Source organism: Petaurus breviceps, unplaced genomic scaffold (assembly GCF_028583685.1).
Source record: "Petaurus breviceps papuanus isolate PSGF00001 unplaced genomic scaffold, PetGlider_PUasm1.0 37, whole genome shotgun sequence".
Taxonomy (NCBI): Eukaryota; Metazoa; Chordata; class Mammalia; order Diprotodontia; family Petauridae; genus Petaurus; species Petaurus breviceps.
The window spans coordinates 106,839,473-106,857,390 of record NW_027186296.1 but is presented as its reverse complement, the minus strand read 5'-3'; the positions used below and the strand labels follow the sequence as shown (position 1 = coordinate 106,857,390).

Below are 17,918 nucleotides of genomic sequence, written 5' to 3'. Positions count from 1 at the left end.
ATTTGCCATTAAGTAAACAAAGTGTTTTGAATCTTAGCAAAATAAAAAGCAGTTTCCTGCATATTGATGAATGCATAGGTCCAGATACCCCCAACTTTTCTCTCATACCTCCCTCCCCCCCAGAATCATGGGCCCAGACCAAGCTATATGTAGAAATATGCTAAAATAAAAGAAATCCCTGTTAAGATCTATATCAAAACTAATGAAAAAATTGAATGGTTACATACTTAGCAATGCTACTATATTTTGTCATGATTTGTCTGCAAGAGGAAGTACACCTATACAACATAAAAATTCTTTATTCAACCTTATCCAATATCAGTACTGAGATTAAATGCTATATTAAAAACAAGGGTTTAAAAAAATTACAGCACAGTTTTCAAGGTAGTAACTTAAAAGTCACTAAGTTTAAGTAATTATATTCTTCACAGTTTTTATGTACATTTTTAGCTACTTTGAAAGAAAATAAATATCTTTAAAAAATTTTCTACTTGTTTTCATTGTATCTTGTGGAAAAAATTCAAAACAGTAAAATAACCAGAAATAAATACAGCAAAGCAAGCACAGAAAAAAACTGAAAAACAACAAATAAATGTTCACCTACTCTCAACTCACTGGTCAGTCTTCCTCATCTTTTTAAATCTCACCTTATTAACTTTTCTTACCTCAACCTTACCTTTTTCATGCTAGCACTTTAAGAGACAACTTAGAAAATGCCACTATGGCCTGGAGGAGATAAACTGTCACTGTTCCCTTAGTTGGAGAACTGTCATATTTCATTAATGACTACCCATAACTAGAGGACGTATCTTGTTGCTTTTAACTGTTCTAAGGCCCATGATGGAGATGAGGGTGGAGGGAGAACACCCAGATCTCACTGCTGCTTTTCCTCCAATCACCCTGATGCCAAGTTCTCAGACAGAGCTGACTCTCCCCTGGCACTCAGAAGGAGCCCCAGTTACTATTACCTGGAGCAGTCAGGCACTATCCTAGGTATTAGAGTTAAATGGGTGACTTCATTCTCTTTTTCATCTGTAAAGCTCACTAAAAAGTTGTTCTTTAAGATTTTCTATTTTTTCTTGGTGTAAATTAAAAGTAAAGTCAGTATGTCAAAAGTTGCAGTTGTATAATGTAAATTATTTCCCATAGTCAGAAATATTATGTGTCCCTTTCAGAAGAAGTGTGATTTCTGAATTTCACTATTCAAACTTCTTTATCTTCTTCTCTTGGTAACTAGAGTTTTTGAATATGTAATGGCCACTGTATACACACACACCATTTCTATACATTTTTATGTTATCTCAATATTTATTATGTTCACACTGTAGAAAAGATACCAGTCTTTACTAAAATTAACATACATTATTCCAATCCAACACTGTTCACACTATAGCCAATCTATTTCTGAAGAGAAGGGAAAATATTTACTGTTTTTCATGCATTAGATATGCTACTGTGAACAAGAAAATACAGAAAAATAATTCTTTAAAGGATAATTTTTTAAAGCATTTAATTTTATTCAGTGAAAACAAAAATCCATTTTGAATGGCTGGATGATATAATAATCACTCTTGCTATTTGAAAGAGGCTCAAAATGAACAATTTTCTTTGGAAAATGGTTATGTCAACCGACAAAATAAAAAAAGTAATCATCAAAGCGTTAGCCTCAATCACAAGGAGACTAGTGACTAAACTCCAAATATTGCCCTTTATCTTCCTACAACCCATCAGTTTATGTCCAAAGCACTGCTCTCAACGTCTCCTGAAGACTCAGCATCCATGCCTGGCTGTCCCATTCTTAACGCTCATGTCCTCACCACTGACCCCAAGACAGCTGACTCCAAGCCTCTCCTGAGCTTGCTTCCCTGCTCCTCTCTAATCACTCTACTTCTTGGTGGAGAGCAAAGGGAAAAGTGTCACTTGGCAGTTGCTTCTCTGTGCTCAAATGACATGTAGACATGTAGCTCCGATACTGTAGCAATTTCTAGAATTAAGTATTTAAAAACCTACTGAAGATTTTAATGTCACAAGGAGCTAATGATGTAACGTAATTTAGATGACTGAACAGTCAAGACTATATGATGAACTACGAGATGCCAACATCACACAGGCTTAGTAGCAATAGAATGAACTGGAAGCACTGGGAATTTTCCTATATTTTAGAGGCTGTTCAGATAAGTGGCTGAGGGGCTTCATACATTTTTGGTTTCATATCTATTTCCTAACTCAGGGTGAATTTCTATTTCCTCCATATCAACATTTTATTTTCTCCATATTAACACATGCTCTTACTCTGCACTTAAATCATCTACTGAAATAAGAAATCCTCCTATGGCATCCTTACTGCTGAATTGGTGACTCTGTGTAAGAAAATAGTAAATATACAAATCTACAAAAGAGGCATTTGCATACAACAGCCTGTTCCCTCTTTAATAACTATACAATTTCTCCTTTACACATCTGCCGGGGGAAAACAAATAAAACCCAGTATTTATCATGCTAAGAAAATGGTTCAGATGACTGCCATAAAAGAAGTACATATAAAACAATGAAAACAAATCACATTCTTAGGTTCCGTGATTACTGAGAGGATTTCCCCTGCCATAAGTGCTTTATTATATGTCTTAAAAATATAGGAGCAGCAGCTTATCACAAGTCTCCACTACTGTGCAATAATGATGGTATCAGAACACCACAACAGACTCTCAGATGAGGCGGTCGAACAATGGGACGTCACACCCTTATGCTTCTTCTTGCTCTGGATAATTAAGAATTTTGCGGTGTGCTTGACGCAAATATTGTTGCTGTTTGAAGTAAACCTTAAATGCTCCCTTTATGGCAACAAAAGCAATTCCACCCTAAAATGCAAGCAAAGGAAAATCTTTCAAAATTAATAGAACAGGTTTATTGTCTACTTTTTTTTGGGGGGGGCGGGGCAAACAAACCAAGCAAAAGAAATTTATATCATGAAAAGGAATCACAATTCAGGTCAAGTGGTATAGGCTCTCTGACAGATTAGGTCAGATGACTAACTAATTAATCTTTCCCCCAGAGGCTTGGGGCCCCTTTGGATGTGCATCACTATACTCCAGCTTATTCTTATTCCTCTTCTACCTTCAGTTCTAAGTCTATCCCAGGGAAGAGGGTGGAGTCCTGGGGGGGTACTCCATTGTCAGCAGAATCCATGGAGGGAGGGAATATACATATTGGAGAAAGGATTTGTACAGCAATAATATGCAATATGCACTGTTCAGCCCTAGTTGACTCATATATCTGTGTGTACACACGCAAATTTGGTTTCCTAGAGATACCCTTTTGCTTTGATAATGTTGACAAAGCAATATTAAAGCAATCTTACCAAGATTGTCCTTTGTAGGTTAGAATTAACACTACTGAACATCAGTTTTCCAACTATCGTAGCAATAGTGGGAAAGACAAGAGCTCCACACAAAATTCGAGTAGCAGAGACATGATCTGCCAAAGGATTTGCCTCAGCTGGAATTCGAGGAACAGGACATCCAATCCCTAGGGAAATAAACTGAAATTTATCAATACTAATAATGTAAATAAAGAAAAACCAAGTAACCTTTAGCCACCATAATCTATTTTTAATATACTGATAGTTTGTGAACTGTTTTCTGGCTAATCTTATTTTTGACAGTTTTCCCCTCCCCATATTGTTAAATAATTTCTATTATATTTCAAAAAATAAATGTGTATTTTAAAATTTCAAACAAAGAATGCCACATTCTTCTATGAGATTATTCTGATACTTTCAAAACTACAATCTCTCATAAGCATACAGTTTGGGGTATTATACCTGGAAATATACTGTTCAAAATTTGTAGTTTATTAGAGTATTTGCGCCACAATCTAAGAACGTAGTCTTCCCAGCGAATCATCTTGCCTAATATCAGCATAACAGGAATAGTGGGAAGTCCAATTAAAAGGAATAAAGGATCCGCTCTTTCCATAACATCCAAACCTTCTTTATGGCCTACCACCTGTGAAACAAGAATATCTGCTATTATATAACTCAAGACAAAGAACAGATGCAGCTAATATATGTTTCAGACTAACCCCACCCCTGGTAAAACAAATTTTAAAGCAAATAGTTTCAAAATCAACAAAGGAAATCAACAAGTTTTAAAAGTTTTTAAAGCTAGGAAGAACTAGTATGGGTGTATGAGCAGCCTGTAAAACTAGGAAGAGGAAAAAAACTCAATGCACGACATAGACAAGAACATAAAAGTTCTATAAAAATCCCTCTCCATCTCCTGCCAGCCCTTAGCCCTCTATGTATGTATATTTTCCCTCTCTTATACTTTTGTCACTCCCTTTCCTGGCTCCTTAATCCCCTGGAATCCATTTTCTGCCCATTCCCTAGAAAGGCTCCCTCTATTGTCACCAATGACCAATCAATTGCCTTTCTCACCCACAGCCTAGGTGACTCATGCCTAAGTCAGCTCATCAGCCATCATTCTTTGCAGCTGTTATTATAGGTTGGGGCTCTTGTTATCTCTGAGTTTGAAAAAAGCTCTCACTCCAAAAAGTGGGACAGACTCAGGAAAGTATATGCCCAAACCCTGGGCTATATTTGGGGACAGTAGGGTTGGGGGTTGTGTGCTTTTTATGGGGAGTATAGAGGAGGGAACGGTGTCTTGCCAGTTTTTCTGATTCCATTAGAGGCCTAGAAAGTCAGTCAACAAGCATGTACTCCGGGGGGTGGCTAGGTGGTGCAGTGAATAGAGCACTGGCCCTGGAGTCAGGAGTACCTGAGTTCAAATCCGGCCTCATACACTTAACACAAAAACTAGCTGTGTGACCTTGGGCAAGTCACTTAACCTCAATTGCCCTCCAAAAAGCAAAACAAAAAACAAAAACAAGCATGTACTCTGATTAAATGCTGGGGGATAAAAATATTCCCTACCCTCATGGAGTTCACATTCTAAGAGAGGAGACAATTATACATAACCAGGTACAGACAATTATACATAACTAGGTACAATATACAAAGCATATAAAAAGTAATCTCAGAGGGGAAAGCACTATCAGCCAGGGCGACTAGCAGAGGCTTCCTGAAGATAATAGATTTGAGCTGGGTCTTAAAGAAGTCAAGGGAATTAAGAGGCAGAGCCAAGGAGGGAGAGTATTCTAGGCATTTAGGACAGTCAGTGCAAAGGTATGGAGCTGAGTGATGGAAGTGTTGTGTACAAGCAGGCCATTGTGGCTGGGTTGGAGAGTACATCGAGAGGAGGAAAGTGTTAGAAGACTAGAAAGGCAGAAAGGGATAAGGCTTTGAAGAACTTCAAATGCCCAAAAGAGGAATTCATATCTGATTTAGATGGAATAAGCAGCCATTATAGTTTATTCAACAGTGGGATGACATGGCCAGACTTATGTTTTAGGAAGATCAATGTGGAAGCTGAATAGACAATGCAAAAATGTCCAAAGTATATAGGCTTAGACTTCACCACTGGGGAAAGGAGGCAACCTATAACAGCTACTTGGGATGTGATGTCTTTTAGGGAAACAAACGTATGAGTAACAGGAGTTTGTAGAGATGGAAAGGAACATTGATATTAGCTACCATAGTGTGTGATTTGGAATCTGAACTACCGCAAAGGGAAAGTGAAGTCAAACCAGAATAGCCATTGTACTACTGTAAGGTTGAACTGAGATTCTTAGTGGAGGAATAAGTTTAAGTAATAGTTGTCTTTAAATATGTTTTTACTGTGGAAGACCAAGTAATTACAAGGGAAATGTCCCAAAAGAGTAAGCTGGAACCACAAAGGTCAAAAGAAGACTTTCTTCTAACAGAAGTAAATGTAATCTGTGAGCTAGATAGAAAGTATTTTCTTTTAGAAACAGGTTGGCTCATAAAATTTAGGCCAAAGGAAAGGAACAGCTATTGGTGTTAACTAATGTTCTTTAGTCTCTCCAACTATAAAGTAAAGGCCTCTTTCCATGAGCAGGCTAGGCTAGATGATTCCTACAGTCCCTTCCAGTGCTGAATTCTATGGTCTCAGGCATATACACACAGTAGTATATACAGGAGGGGAAAGGTTAAGAAAGGAGGGGAGGACATGTTAAGTTAAAGTTAGAAACCTCCCTAGAAGAAACACCTGGATGAGTCTTTAGAATAGCCCTGCCATTCAAGATGCCAGCAATTAGTATGCCTGCCCTCTCTGGCATCTACGAGGAAGAAACTATTCTAAGAGTGATCCTTGAGGGGGTACAGAAACAAAGATGCAGAGATGGACAAGGAAGCTCCTTAAGGGCTGTGTTACTGTCTCATGGAAGAGAATTCTGAGAGGGTTTTGAAGATCCCATTCAAAAAATGGAAAATTTAAGAAACTGATGGAACCTTTAAGTCAATTTAGTCCAATGAGTGTTTAAAAACACAGAAGATATCAAAGTCAGATCAATGTCTTGTGAACTACACACAGGAAGAGACTTTGGACATGATTCCTTCTATAGAGTGACTATACAGTATTATCCAGTACTGGAGTTCTAAGTGGCCTACTGCAGACCTGAGCAAAGTGAAGATGTGTGAAAAGAGGAACTGTGATTATGGTTATCCTTTATTTCAAGAGGTTCTCAGGCTCAGGTATGCTTCCTTATCAATTTCTTTGTTATCCATACAATCCCTGTGTTACACAAAATTTCCCTTAACAAGAATATTCAGAATTTGCAGCTGTAGCTAGGTTTCTAGAATTTTTCCCCAAAGAGAAATAAGCTTAAAAAACAAAACAGTGGGGCATGGCAGCACATTCCTGTAAGCCTAGCTATTAGGAATTATTATTAATTTTTTTTGTTGTTGTTAAGGCATCTGGGGTTAAGTGACTTGCCCAGGGTCACATAACTAGTAAGTGTCAAGCATGTGGTCAGGGGCCAAATTTGAACTCAGGTCCTCCTGACTTCAGGGCCAGTGCTCTATCTACTGCGCCACCTAGCTGTCCCGCTGTTAGGATTATTAATTTTGAGGCTGATGAATCTCTTGAGCTGTGGAGTTTTGAGCTGAAGTGGGCTACACCAACCACACTAAATCTGGCATCACTATGGTGAATTCACAGAAGTAGGGAGGACACCTAGTTAATTAAGGAGGGGCAAACTGGTCCACCTCAGAAATGGAGCAGATCAAAGCTCTTATTTGGGTCAATAAGAACTGGGTTCAGACCCTAAGTAGCTCCTGTACTTTTGCCAGATGGGGATATGCAGTATCTGGTGGGAGGAGGGGAAAAAAAAAAAAGCAAAAACCAAGAAAAATCTTATTATTCCAATGTAATCCCTGTCATTACCAAGGTCTAGCATTTGTATTTTTCTGTCAGATTTGTCAAAGCTGAGTTCAGGCCAAATATAATTTCTACTCTTTCCGTCCCTAAATTCTCAGTGACTTATGGGAGAGCACTGCAACTTAAGTAACAGTGAAGAGAGAATCAGGAGATTCCAGAATGAAGTATCAGAAAGGAGAAAAGCTCTTGGTGTTTTCTTAGGTGGGTTACTTGAAATGGGAAGCTGGCTTAAGAATGTGTTAAGAATTTTGGCAAGATGAAGACAATAGACTTCTTTTCAGAACAGCATGCTAGGGGCGGCTAGGTGGCACAGTGAATAGAGCACTGGCCCTGGGGTCTGGAGGACCTGAGTTCAAATCCAGTCTCAGAAACAACACAAAAAAAGACAAAAAACTTGGGCACGTCACAACCCCAATTGCCCTACTTTCCCCCTCCAAAAAAGCAAAAACAAACAAACAAACCAGAACAGCATGCTGATACATTACACATGACTTTTCAGTAACTGTGTAGAGTGTTTATATGGGTAACTATACAGTGGCAGACTTCATGCTACTTTAAATTTCCTATAGTTTTTGTCCCTTTCTTTATGCCCTCTTTGTTGAATACTTACAAATTAGAAAAGGACACATGTGAAACCACTCAATTTTTGAAGACCAGGCAACAATCACACATTCAGATAGCTGCCTTACCACAATTTAGACTAAGCCAAAGACTAATACTTTGTAACTTGTAAATACAGAATCCAAAACTTTAAGAGCTGGAAGGGATCCAAGAATTCATATAGTACAGCCTTCCCCCCCAAACTGCAGCTCCTCTTCAAGATCCCTGTGTCAACTGCCCTTTGAATCTACCCACTAAAAAAAAGCTCACTAACATTCAAGCTAGCTTCTCACATAAGATAGCTCTAGAAGAAGTTCTGCAATGGGCTGCTTATACTTCACATATGTGATCCTATCACTGGTAATACAAAGTAAATTTTTTTTTTTGGAGGGGGAAAGCCAAGGCAATTGGGGTTAAGTGACTTGCCTAAGGTCACACAGCTAGTTACATGTCAAATGCCTGAGGCTGGATTTGAACTCAGGTCCTCCTGAATCCAGGGCTGGTACTCTATTCACTGTGCCACCTAGCTGCCCCAATACAAAGTAAACTTAAAACCAGAAACAGACTGTGCTATCTAAGATGGAGAAGGAATAATGCAAAGTATACATCAAAGGTGCACCAGAGAAAGGAAAAGGACATGTTGGTGCAGATCCTAAAGTATTGAAAGGATAGAATAATAGTCTGAAATTGTCAAGATGAAATTTAATAGGGACAAATGTACAGTCTTACATTTGTGTTAGAAATAAAAACGAAACTTCATAAATAAAAGATGAGAGTAGTATAAGGACAGAATCTCACCTGAAAGAGATCTGGAGCTTTTAATTTAAGGTGGATTGTAAGTTCAGTAAGAGTCAACAGTATGTTACGTGATTTTAGATTGTATTAAGAGAAGGATAGGGGCCGCCAGGTGGCTCAGCGAGTAAGAGCACCGGCCCCAGTGTTGGGACGACCTGGGGGTCGAATCCGGGCTCAGACACTCAGCACCACACCCAGAAATAACTGGCCGTGTAACCTTGAGCAAGTTACTTAACCCCGATTGCTTATTAAAAAAAAATTTTTTTTTAAAAAAAGAGAAGGATAATGCAAAGTACAAGAAAGGTAATGCTTTGACTGTACCAGAGTAAAAAGGGCTCTTTTCAGGCCACACCTGGATTGTACTCAGTTCTGGGAACTTCATTTTAGGAAGGTCATCGATAACATCGAAAAACAGGAGAAAATCCAGAAGGGCAACCAATATGGTGCAGGGCCTTAAGATCAAGCCATGAAAAATTCAGAGAACTAGGGAGGTTTAGCCTGGCAGAGAAAGGACCTGGGGAGAAAGGATAGTTGTCATTAAATATCTGAAGAGCTGTCATGCTGAAGAAAGGTCAGAGGTATTCTGCTTGGTGCCAGAAGACAGAAACCAAAGCAACAGGTGGAAGTTGAAGAGAGGGTAGATTTAGATTTGAAGTAAGGAAAACCTCTAATGATCAGAACTGTCCAAAAGTGGGTTCCCTCCATATGGGGGAGCCTTCAAGAAAAGGCTGAATAACTCCTGCTAGTTATATTATAGAGAGGATTCCTATTCAGATATGAGTTGAACAAGATGATTTCAGTAGTAACCACAGACTATAAGATGCTGTGCTGCTATGAATTCCTACTTGGTAGTGACAAAGTAACCCTGGAACCAAACATCAGAGAAAGAATAAGAAGGGATGGAAACAAGAATTTTAAGTCTCGCCCTTGAGACTGGTAAGTTAAAGGATGGAGGATTTACTATATACGTAGAAAATGAAGCTGCTGGAAGAATATCAAAAGCAGCAGTTTGCAGGGGAAAATATAACGTTAATAAGGTACAAGGTGTCTTTTCATAAGGGCCTGCTTGATGGACTCATTACTGGGAAGACTAGCAGGGTGGCTAGTAATTTGGAGGAGTCAAAGCAACTGCTGAGGACAGAGCAGAGCCATTATGGAAGAGTAAAGGTATGAGAAAGAGCAGCCATGACAGTTAAAGGCATTATTTAAGCTAAGGAGAGATGACCAATGGGATGTCCAGCACACAATACTAATAATTTCTTGAACAGGAAGAAAGGTGGGCCTGGAACCTCTATTCAAAGGTGCAGTACTCTGATAGAAGAAAGAGCTGTAGCCCACCAATGACAGTCAGCAGAGTACAGGGACTGGTTGGAAGAGGAAGGTGGCCCTTGGAGGCTTCCAGACAACTGGAATACTTGATAAGTTCTAGAAGAGCTATAAATCTTGGAAACAAAGGGCCTAAAATATCAAGAGAACATAACAGGGTTGAGGCACGAACTCCTAAGCTACCTCTAAAATTCACTAAGTCCTGAAACTACTGATTTGCTAGAAATTAAACACCTGCTAAAATAGATACTGATATTTCATATGAAGCTAAACAAGCTTGCCTCAGAATGAAAACACAACTTTTTTCAGTTCTTAGGCAAATTACAGTCATGTTCCTTAACTTTCTAATTTTTTGACAGATGTATCAAGTTTCTATAAGAAGTCTTGATTTTACTTTTCTTTAAGAAAAAAAATATTTATGTTGGGTAGGTTTAAATTTTACATATTTATGTGTATATTTAAGTTTCTGTATGTATGTCTTGAGAGTTAAAATATTAGGGGATTAAGTAAACCCAGAAGAGTTTGTCACTGACTCCCCTTCTTCCATGTCATTTAAGGAACAAAAGCCCTCTTCTGTAATTTAACTGAGTCCTTGAACTGAATGTGAAATTGAAAGTGATAAATTTTTCCTTTCCATTCAGCAATGAGATCAACTTGACAGCTTACAACAAAGTTATGGTTTTAATTCATACGCTCTACTATCATTTTTCTCCTGCTGCACACCTAGCTCATAACTATCCCTTCTACAATGTAGCATAATACCTCTCCTCGAGGAGTTTAAAATACTATCAGGGAGAGGCAACTAGGTGGCGCAATGAATAGACCACCAGCCCTGGAGTCAGGACCTGAGTTCAAAACCAGCCTCACACACTTAACACTTTCTAGCTGTGTGACCTTGGGCAAGTCACAACCCCAATTGCTCTGACTATACCCCTCCAAAAAGACGAAAAAAAAAAAATACAATTAGGGAAAAAAGGCAAAAAATACACACAAAAATTAAACAATGTAAGAAATGTCACAGGGGAGGCCAGGTGTCTCAGCAAGTAAGAGCACCGGCCCCAGTGTCGGGATAACCTGGGGATTGAATCCGGGCTCAGATACTTAGCACCACACCCAGAAATAACTGGCTGTGTAACCTTGAGCAAGTTACTTAACCCCAATTGCTTTAAAAAAAAAAATGCCACAGAGCTGTAGATAATTATCTGACATATGAATAATACAGAAGTACTATGAATTTTCAGAAGTCACTATATGCTAGAACTGTTTGGGAAGGTTTCATAAAAGAGACTTCATGGAGTCTTTAAGAGTCTTTATCCTTTAAGGATAGGTGTGATGTAAGTAAGTGGAGAAATGAGGGAAGTGGTGGGGAAGATCGGTTTAGAGGGTTATGGTCAACAAAATCAGTTTGGCAAGAACAGAAAAGGGAAAAAAGTACTTAGAAAGGTAGTCTGGGGTCAGATTTTAGAAAGCTTTAAGTATCAGGATAAGAAATCTGGTTGGCAATCAGGAACCACTGAAAGTTCTAGAATAGGGGAGTGACACTGCAAAAGTGCTATTTTAGGAAGATTAATTTTGCAGTTAATGCATAGGACAAATGGGAAAAGAAAATAGAGTTGGGGAGGCAGATTAGGTTTTTGTAGTAGTACAGACATAAAAGCATAAGGAGTCATGCTAAAAGTGACTATTGCAGGAACAGGAAGTAACAGATGGGTGTGAGAGGAAACTGGATTTGGTGACTGAATGGATGTGGTGGCTGGTTAGGAAGCCAACTGTTGAGGTTACACTAGAAGAATGATTAGAAAAATGGAGGCACCATTAAAAGAAAGAGAGACAAGACACCAGGCTTTGAAGGTGAAATGATAAAATAGATTTTAGTGATGCTGAAGCTGGAGTAATAGTAGGATATCCAAGCAGAGCTATCCATAGGCAGTTAAGGGATTTGAGACTTTTGGGCAAGATGTAGATTTTGGAGTTACCTCGATAGAGATGATAGTTGAAGCTATGGAAGCAGATGAACTTTCAAAGGAGAATGAGACTGAAGAGCAGAGGGATGAGGCCTGAGCCTTGGGGGGGCTTTCACAGTGAGGGCACATAATTTATTTCTTGACTGCTGATTTATGCTGTTAAAAACATCTTAACAACAATAAAAAATCTATTTATTAAATCTTAAGACAGCAAAAGGGATACTATAGAAAACTGAATAAAACGGTGAACCTGCATCACTGTCACAGCTCCATAAGTCACAGCAGTCCAATAGATAGAGCCAACCATTATTCCTGCTGCAGCAAATGGACAGGCTTTTGAGATCAGTCTATCTGCAAGATCCAAGACGTAAACAACTGGACCTATAATAAGAAGGAAAACAAACAAAGCTTCAAAATAAAAAAGGACCTTAAAGAGTATGAAGGGGAAATTTAATAGTTATTGAGTTACACAATGTTTTCTAGAGCTCCAAATACATTTAAGGAACAGTATCATAAGACATGAGAAGTATTATGGTAACCCTTATAGGAAGACAAATCTGAATACAGTATCAGAAATTCTCAATCACTCAATTATTCATTTGCCTGTATGTCTAAATTTGATGCCTAATTTCTGATCAATAGTTGCTTTAGACTCTACTTTTTTTTTTTATCACTGTCACTATGGGACCTTCAGCATCAAGTATACTTCTCTGCCACAAAGTGTATTTCCCTTTATCTTCAAATCACTGGTATTTCTAAGCAGAAATGGCTACTCAATTCACTCTCTCTCCCTTCCTAGTTTCTGGTGATCTTTAGTCTCTATGGAACAATTATGCTCATTGCACTCTGACTCTACCTAGGATTGTCTTGACTGCAGTGTTGGAAAGTAGTCTGGAAGGTAAATGTTTTGCATAGTTGTAAAGCTGATTTCTCTTAGGTTAATTTTCAAGACTATTATATTTCATGAAAAAAAGTTTGCAGGAAAAAACACTGTATCTAACATAAATTATTCCCCAATACACTTGCCTATGTTTTCTTGATGATGGTGTAAGTTTTTTGTAGCACTCCAATATTTTATAATTTTATATTTGCAAATTATGCCTTTCATTGTGTTTAATTTGAACGTTCGAGGATTGATTCTCTTGAGAAGCTAACTATATGAAAGGGCTAGACTTAAAGAGGAACTCTCCTACCTACAAGCCCAAGCAGACCCAACTCTAGTTTCTTGACCAAAAGAGCAATGAAGAGTTCAGGGCCATGTCTAGAAGTGGTGGTATAGACATGTACAGAATATACCCAAGACTCTATATTTTCTGAACATTCAAGTTTTATGCCAAGAAACATGACAAAGTTTGCAAATAATCATGTTTATTAAGTACCTACTGTGTGAAGAACCTGGCACTTGGAATGTTTCAATGGATTATATAAAGCATAGGACCTGCCCACTTAGAGCTTATAAACTAAAGGTGAAGTTTATATGTAGAAAAACTTAGCCAGCAATATGAAGGGACATAACACTGCAATATGTCCATAAAACAGATTGGTAGAGTACTTCAGAAACAACGTACAGGTCAGATCTCTTGGCTCATGGCCTTGGGAGCCAGAAATTTAGCTAGTGCCCATACAAGGAACTATAGCAATGTGTGAGGGAGAGAACATTAGTTGAGGAATAAGTAGACGATGTCTAGCCCTAGCCCTACCACTTAATAGCCATGTGATCCTGTCACAATTTTTCTGACTCCCAGTTTTCTCCTCTATAAAATTGGGTAATTATATATGTATAGATAGATGAAGACTGAGCTAATTGTCATAACAGCTATTTTGAATTTAAAATGAGGTATAATATAGATGAAAACATCACATATAAAGTGGTATTTTGACTATAACAGGTGGCACTATTCAGAGCCTACTACCCTAAACCTTTTTTTCTGGATTTCAAGTAATGTGCCTGCAGTTCAGAGGAGTAACTACTAAAATGACCTAGTGCTAGCTATGATCTCCTAAGCAAATATTAAAGGGAATTCAGTACGGGAATTCAGGGCCCTCCATCATCAATTCCAATTCCTGGCACTCAAATTTGAGCACTGGGCAGTAATGGTTTTAGTTTTGCTGTTTTTTTTTTTTAACATTCTTTTCTTTTTAAATTTTGAGTTTCAAATTTTCTTCCTGCCTCCACTGAGAAGTCATGCAAAATGATATCAATTATATATTAATTATATATTGGGAAAAAAAAGAGAAAGAAAGCAAGAAAATTATATTTCAATTTATACTCAGAGTTCATCAGTTCTCTCTCCGGAGGTAGATAGTATATTTTTTACATGATGAATCCTTTGGAATTGTCTTAGATCACTATATTAATCAGAGTAGCCATGTCTTTGAGTTTATCATCATTACAACATTGCTGTTACTTGCACAATCATCTCCTGGTTCTTCTCACCACACTTTGTAACAGTTCATACAGGTCTTCCCATGTTTTTTTTTTCTGAAACTAGCCCCTTCCTTCATCATTTCCTATAGGAAAAGGATTCTCCATCCCAATCATATGGAACAATTCATTCAGCCATTCCTCAAATGATGGGCATCCTCTCAGTTTCTAATTCTTTACCACCACAAAAAGAGCTTCAAGAAATAATTTTGTATATATGTGTTCTTCACCTTTTTCTTTGATCACTTTGGGATACAGATCTAGCAGTGGTACTACTGGATTAAAGTGTATGCAGTTTTACAGCCCTTTGGGCATAGTTCCAAATTGTTTTCCAGAATGATTGGATTAGTTCTTAACTGCACCAACAATTTATTAGTATACCTATTTTCCCTCATACCACCCCAGTCATTTGTCATTTCTGATAGGTATGAAGTGGTACCTCAGAGTTGTTTTAATTTACATTTCTCTGATAGTAATTTAGAGCATTTTTATATGACTACAGATATATCTGAGAAATGAGGCCTCTATTAAGATAAACTTGCTATAAATTTTTTTTTTGTTATTGCTTCATTGTCTATGGTACCTTTCAGTAAAATGTTGTTTTCCAGATTATCTCTTTTATTTAGGTACAATTTGCTTTTGCTTTGTTTGAGATCATGATTACTATCTTTGCCTTTTTTACTTCAGTGGAAGCAAGACAGATTCTGCTCTAGCCCTTTATTTTAACTTCGTGTGTGTTTTTCTATTTCAAGTGTCTCTTGTAAACAATGTATTATTGGATTCTGGTTTCTAATACATTTTGTTTTCTGTTTCCATTTTATGGGGGAGTGCATCCCATTCATAGGTATGATTACTGTGTATTTCCCTCCATCCCAATTTCTTGTTTATCCTTTTCTCTCTCTTTTGTCCCTCCTCAAAAGTCTGTTTCGCTTCTTAGCATTGCCACCCTTAATCAACCTTCCCTCATATCACCCCTATCTCTTCTATTCTTCCCCTCCTACTTCCCCATTTAGTCAGATACAGTTCTATACCCAAATGAGAATGTATGTATGTATATATTTGTGTATTATTTATCCTTTCCTCTTTGAAACAATTCCACTGAAAGTTTCAAGCATTGTCCACTGAACCCTATTTTTCCCTCAACTATAAAAGCTACTCCTTGCATGTTTTTTTTAATTTAACAAAATTTTCCCATTTCACCTTTCCCCTCCCCCTCCTCCTGGGGTATCCCTCTTTCTTTCTTTGTGAGGGGAAGAGAAAGAGATTATTCCAACATAATTGATTCACACTCATGCCCTCTATTATAGACTGCCCTAACAATGATAAAGTTCTTAGGAGTTACATGTATCATCTTCCCATATGTAATATAAATAATTTAAACATATTAAGTCCCTTATGATTTCTCTTTTTTGGGGGGTGGGGTGGAAGGCAGGGCAATTCGGGTTAAGTGACTTGCCCAAGGTCACACAGCTAGTAAGTGTTAAGTGTCTGTGGCTGGATTTGAACTCAGGTCCTCTTGACTCCAGGGCTGGTGCTCTATTCACTGCACCACCTAGCTGCCCCATGATTTCTTTTTCCTGTTTACCTTTTTGTGTTTCTCTTGAGTCCTGTGTTTGAAAGTCAAATTTTCTATTCAGCTCTGGTCTTTTCATCAGGAATGTTTGGGAGTCCTCTATTTCATTAAATATTCATTTTCCCCCAAAGGATTATACTGAATTTTGCTGGATAGGTGATTCTTGGTTGTAATACTATCATCATATCTGAAGTTCTCCAATCATTTAATGTAGAAGCTGCTAAATTTTGTGTGATCCTGACTGTGGCTCCACAATATTTGAATTCTTTCTGGCTCCTTGCAACGTTTTCTCCTTTACCACGCAACTCTGGAATTTAGCTATAATATTAGTGGGATTCTTCACTTTAGGATCTCTCCCAGGAGGTGACGGATAGATTCTTTCCATTTCTATTTTGCCCTATGAATCTAAAATGTCGGGGCAGTATTCCCCGATAAGTTTCTTGAAATATGATGTCTAGGCTCTTTTTTTTTGTTTGTTTAAATCATGGCTTCCAGGTGTTTCAATAATTCTTTAATTATCTCTCCTTGATCTATTTTCCAGGTCAATTGTTTTTCTGATGAGATATTTCACATTTTCTTTTCTTTTTTTTAATTCTTTTGGATTTGTTTTATTGTTTCTTGATCTCTTGTGGAACTACCAGCTTCCAGCTGCCCAATTCTAATTTTTAAGGAATTATTTTCTTCAGTGAATTTTTGTGCCTATTTTACCATTAGGCCAATTCTATTTTTGAGATATTATTTTCTTCTTCTTTTTTTTTCCATGTCTCTTTTACCAAACTGTTAATTCTCTTTTCGTAAGAGCTTCACTCATTTCTTTTCCTAATTTTTCCTCTGACACTTATCTCTTCAACTCTTCCAGGAAATCTTGTTGGGCTTGGTTCCAATTAGCATTTTTCTCTTAGGCTTTGGTTGTAGGGGTTTCACACTGCTGTCTTCTTCTGAGTTTGTGCCTTGGTCTTCTCTGCCACTGCAGTAGTTTTGTATAGTCAAGTCCCCCCCCCCCCCATTTGCTTATTTTTTCTAGTTTCTTTCCTGACCTTGAACTTTATGTTAAAAGATGGGTTCTGCTCACCTGGGGTGGGGAGACATTGTCCCAAGCTTCAGGCAGTTTTTTTGTGTTTCTCTTTTCAGAGTCAGTTTTAGAGGTCTACAAGTTTTCAGTGCTTCCAAAGTAATAAACGTAGGGAGAGGGGTGCTCACTGCTCTTGTGGTCCAAGTTCTGTTCTTTACCCAGGAAGGGTCTTTATTCTCTTGCAGCTACAATTACTAGTGCTCCTCCTGGCCCTGGAACTCTGACCAGGGTCCCTGATCTCCTGCAGCCACAAGCACTAGCATTCCTCTCCACCTCTGAAGAAGGATGATGAGGGTCCCTGCTCCCTTGTGAATGACCACAAGCATTCCATCCTGAAACTGTGACCCAGAATTTCTTATGGGCAAGAGAGCTGCCAATCAGTGCCAGCTGTACCCAGTGCCAACAAAGGAATGCCTATAATCTTCTAATCAGTTGTCTGAAGTCTTTAGAGTCTTTGGCCTGAGAGTTCCTAACCTGTTGCTTCCTCCAAGGTCTGCCACTGGTGCTGGCACTGCACTATATACAGGCTTCTACTGTGGTATCACATACTGCTCCAGCTGACCTCCTAAGTTTTCTTAGGCTGGAAGAATGTGTTTTACACTTTTGTTGCCTCTGCTGCTCCAAAATTTGATCTGAAGCATTATTTTAAAGTTATTTGGAGGGGAATGCTGGGAGAGTTCAGCTGGGCTGCTGCCAGTCCTCAGCCATTTTGACTTTTTCCTATCATTTTTATTTCTTCCAACAGAATCTTACTCCAATGATTCAACTTGTTGTGGAAGTAGATTTGGGCTCTCAGAGGCTATTGCCCACAGAACTCAAGCTGTTGCAGATTCTATCTGTCTGGAAAAGCTTTCAGTACAGCCTAAGG

The 17,918-nt window shown here is 38.3% G+C and overlaps 1 protein-coding gene across 1 annotated transcript in view; it reads right to left on the bottom strand.

Moving 5' to 3' along the window:
* Positions 1-281: 281 nt before the first annotated feature.
* MARCHF5 (membrane associated ring-CH-type finger 5) overlaps positions 282-17,918 on the bottom strand; it is a 63,522-nt gene continuing 45,885 nt past the window's right edge. The window contains exons 3-6 of the mRNA XM_069099231.1: positions 12,231-12,361; positions 3,821-4,004; positions 3,359-3,525; positions 282-2,858 (exon numbers count right to left, since the gene is read on the bottom strand). Of these exons, the coding sequence (XP_068955332.1) occupies positions 2,742-2,858; positions 3,359-3,525; positions 3,821-4,004; positions 12,231-12,361 (599 nt within the window). The 3' untranslated portion in view covers positions 282-2,741. The remainder of the gene's footprint in view (positions 2,859-3,358; positions 3,526-3,820; positions 4,005-12,230; positions 12,362-17,918) is intronic.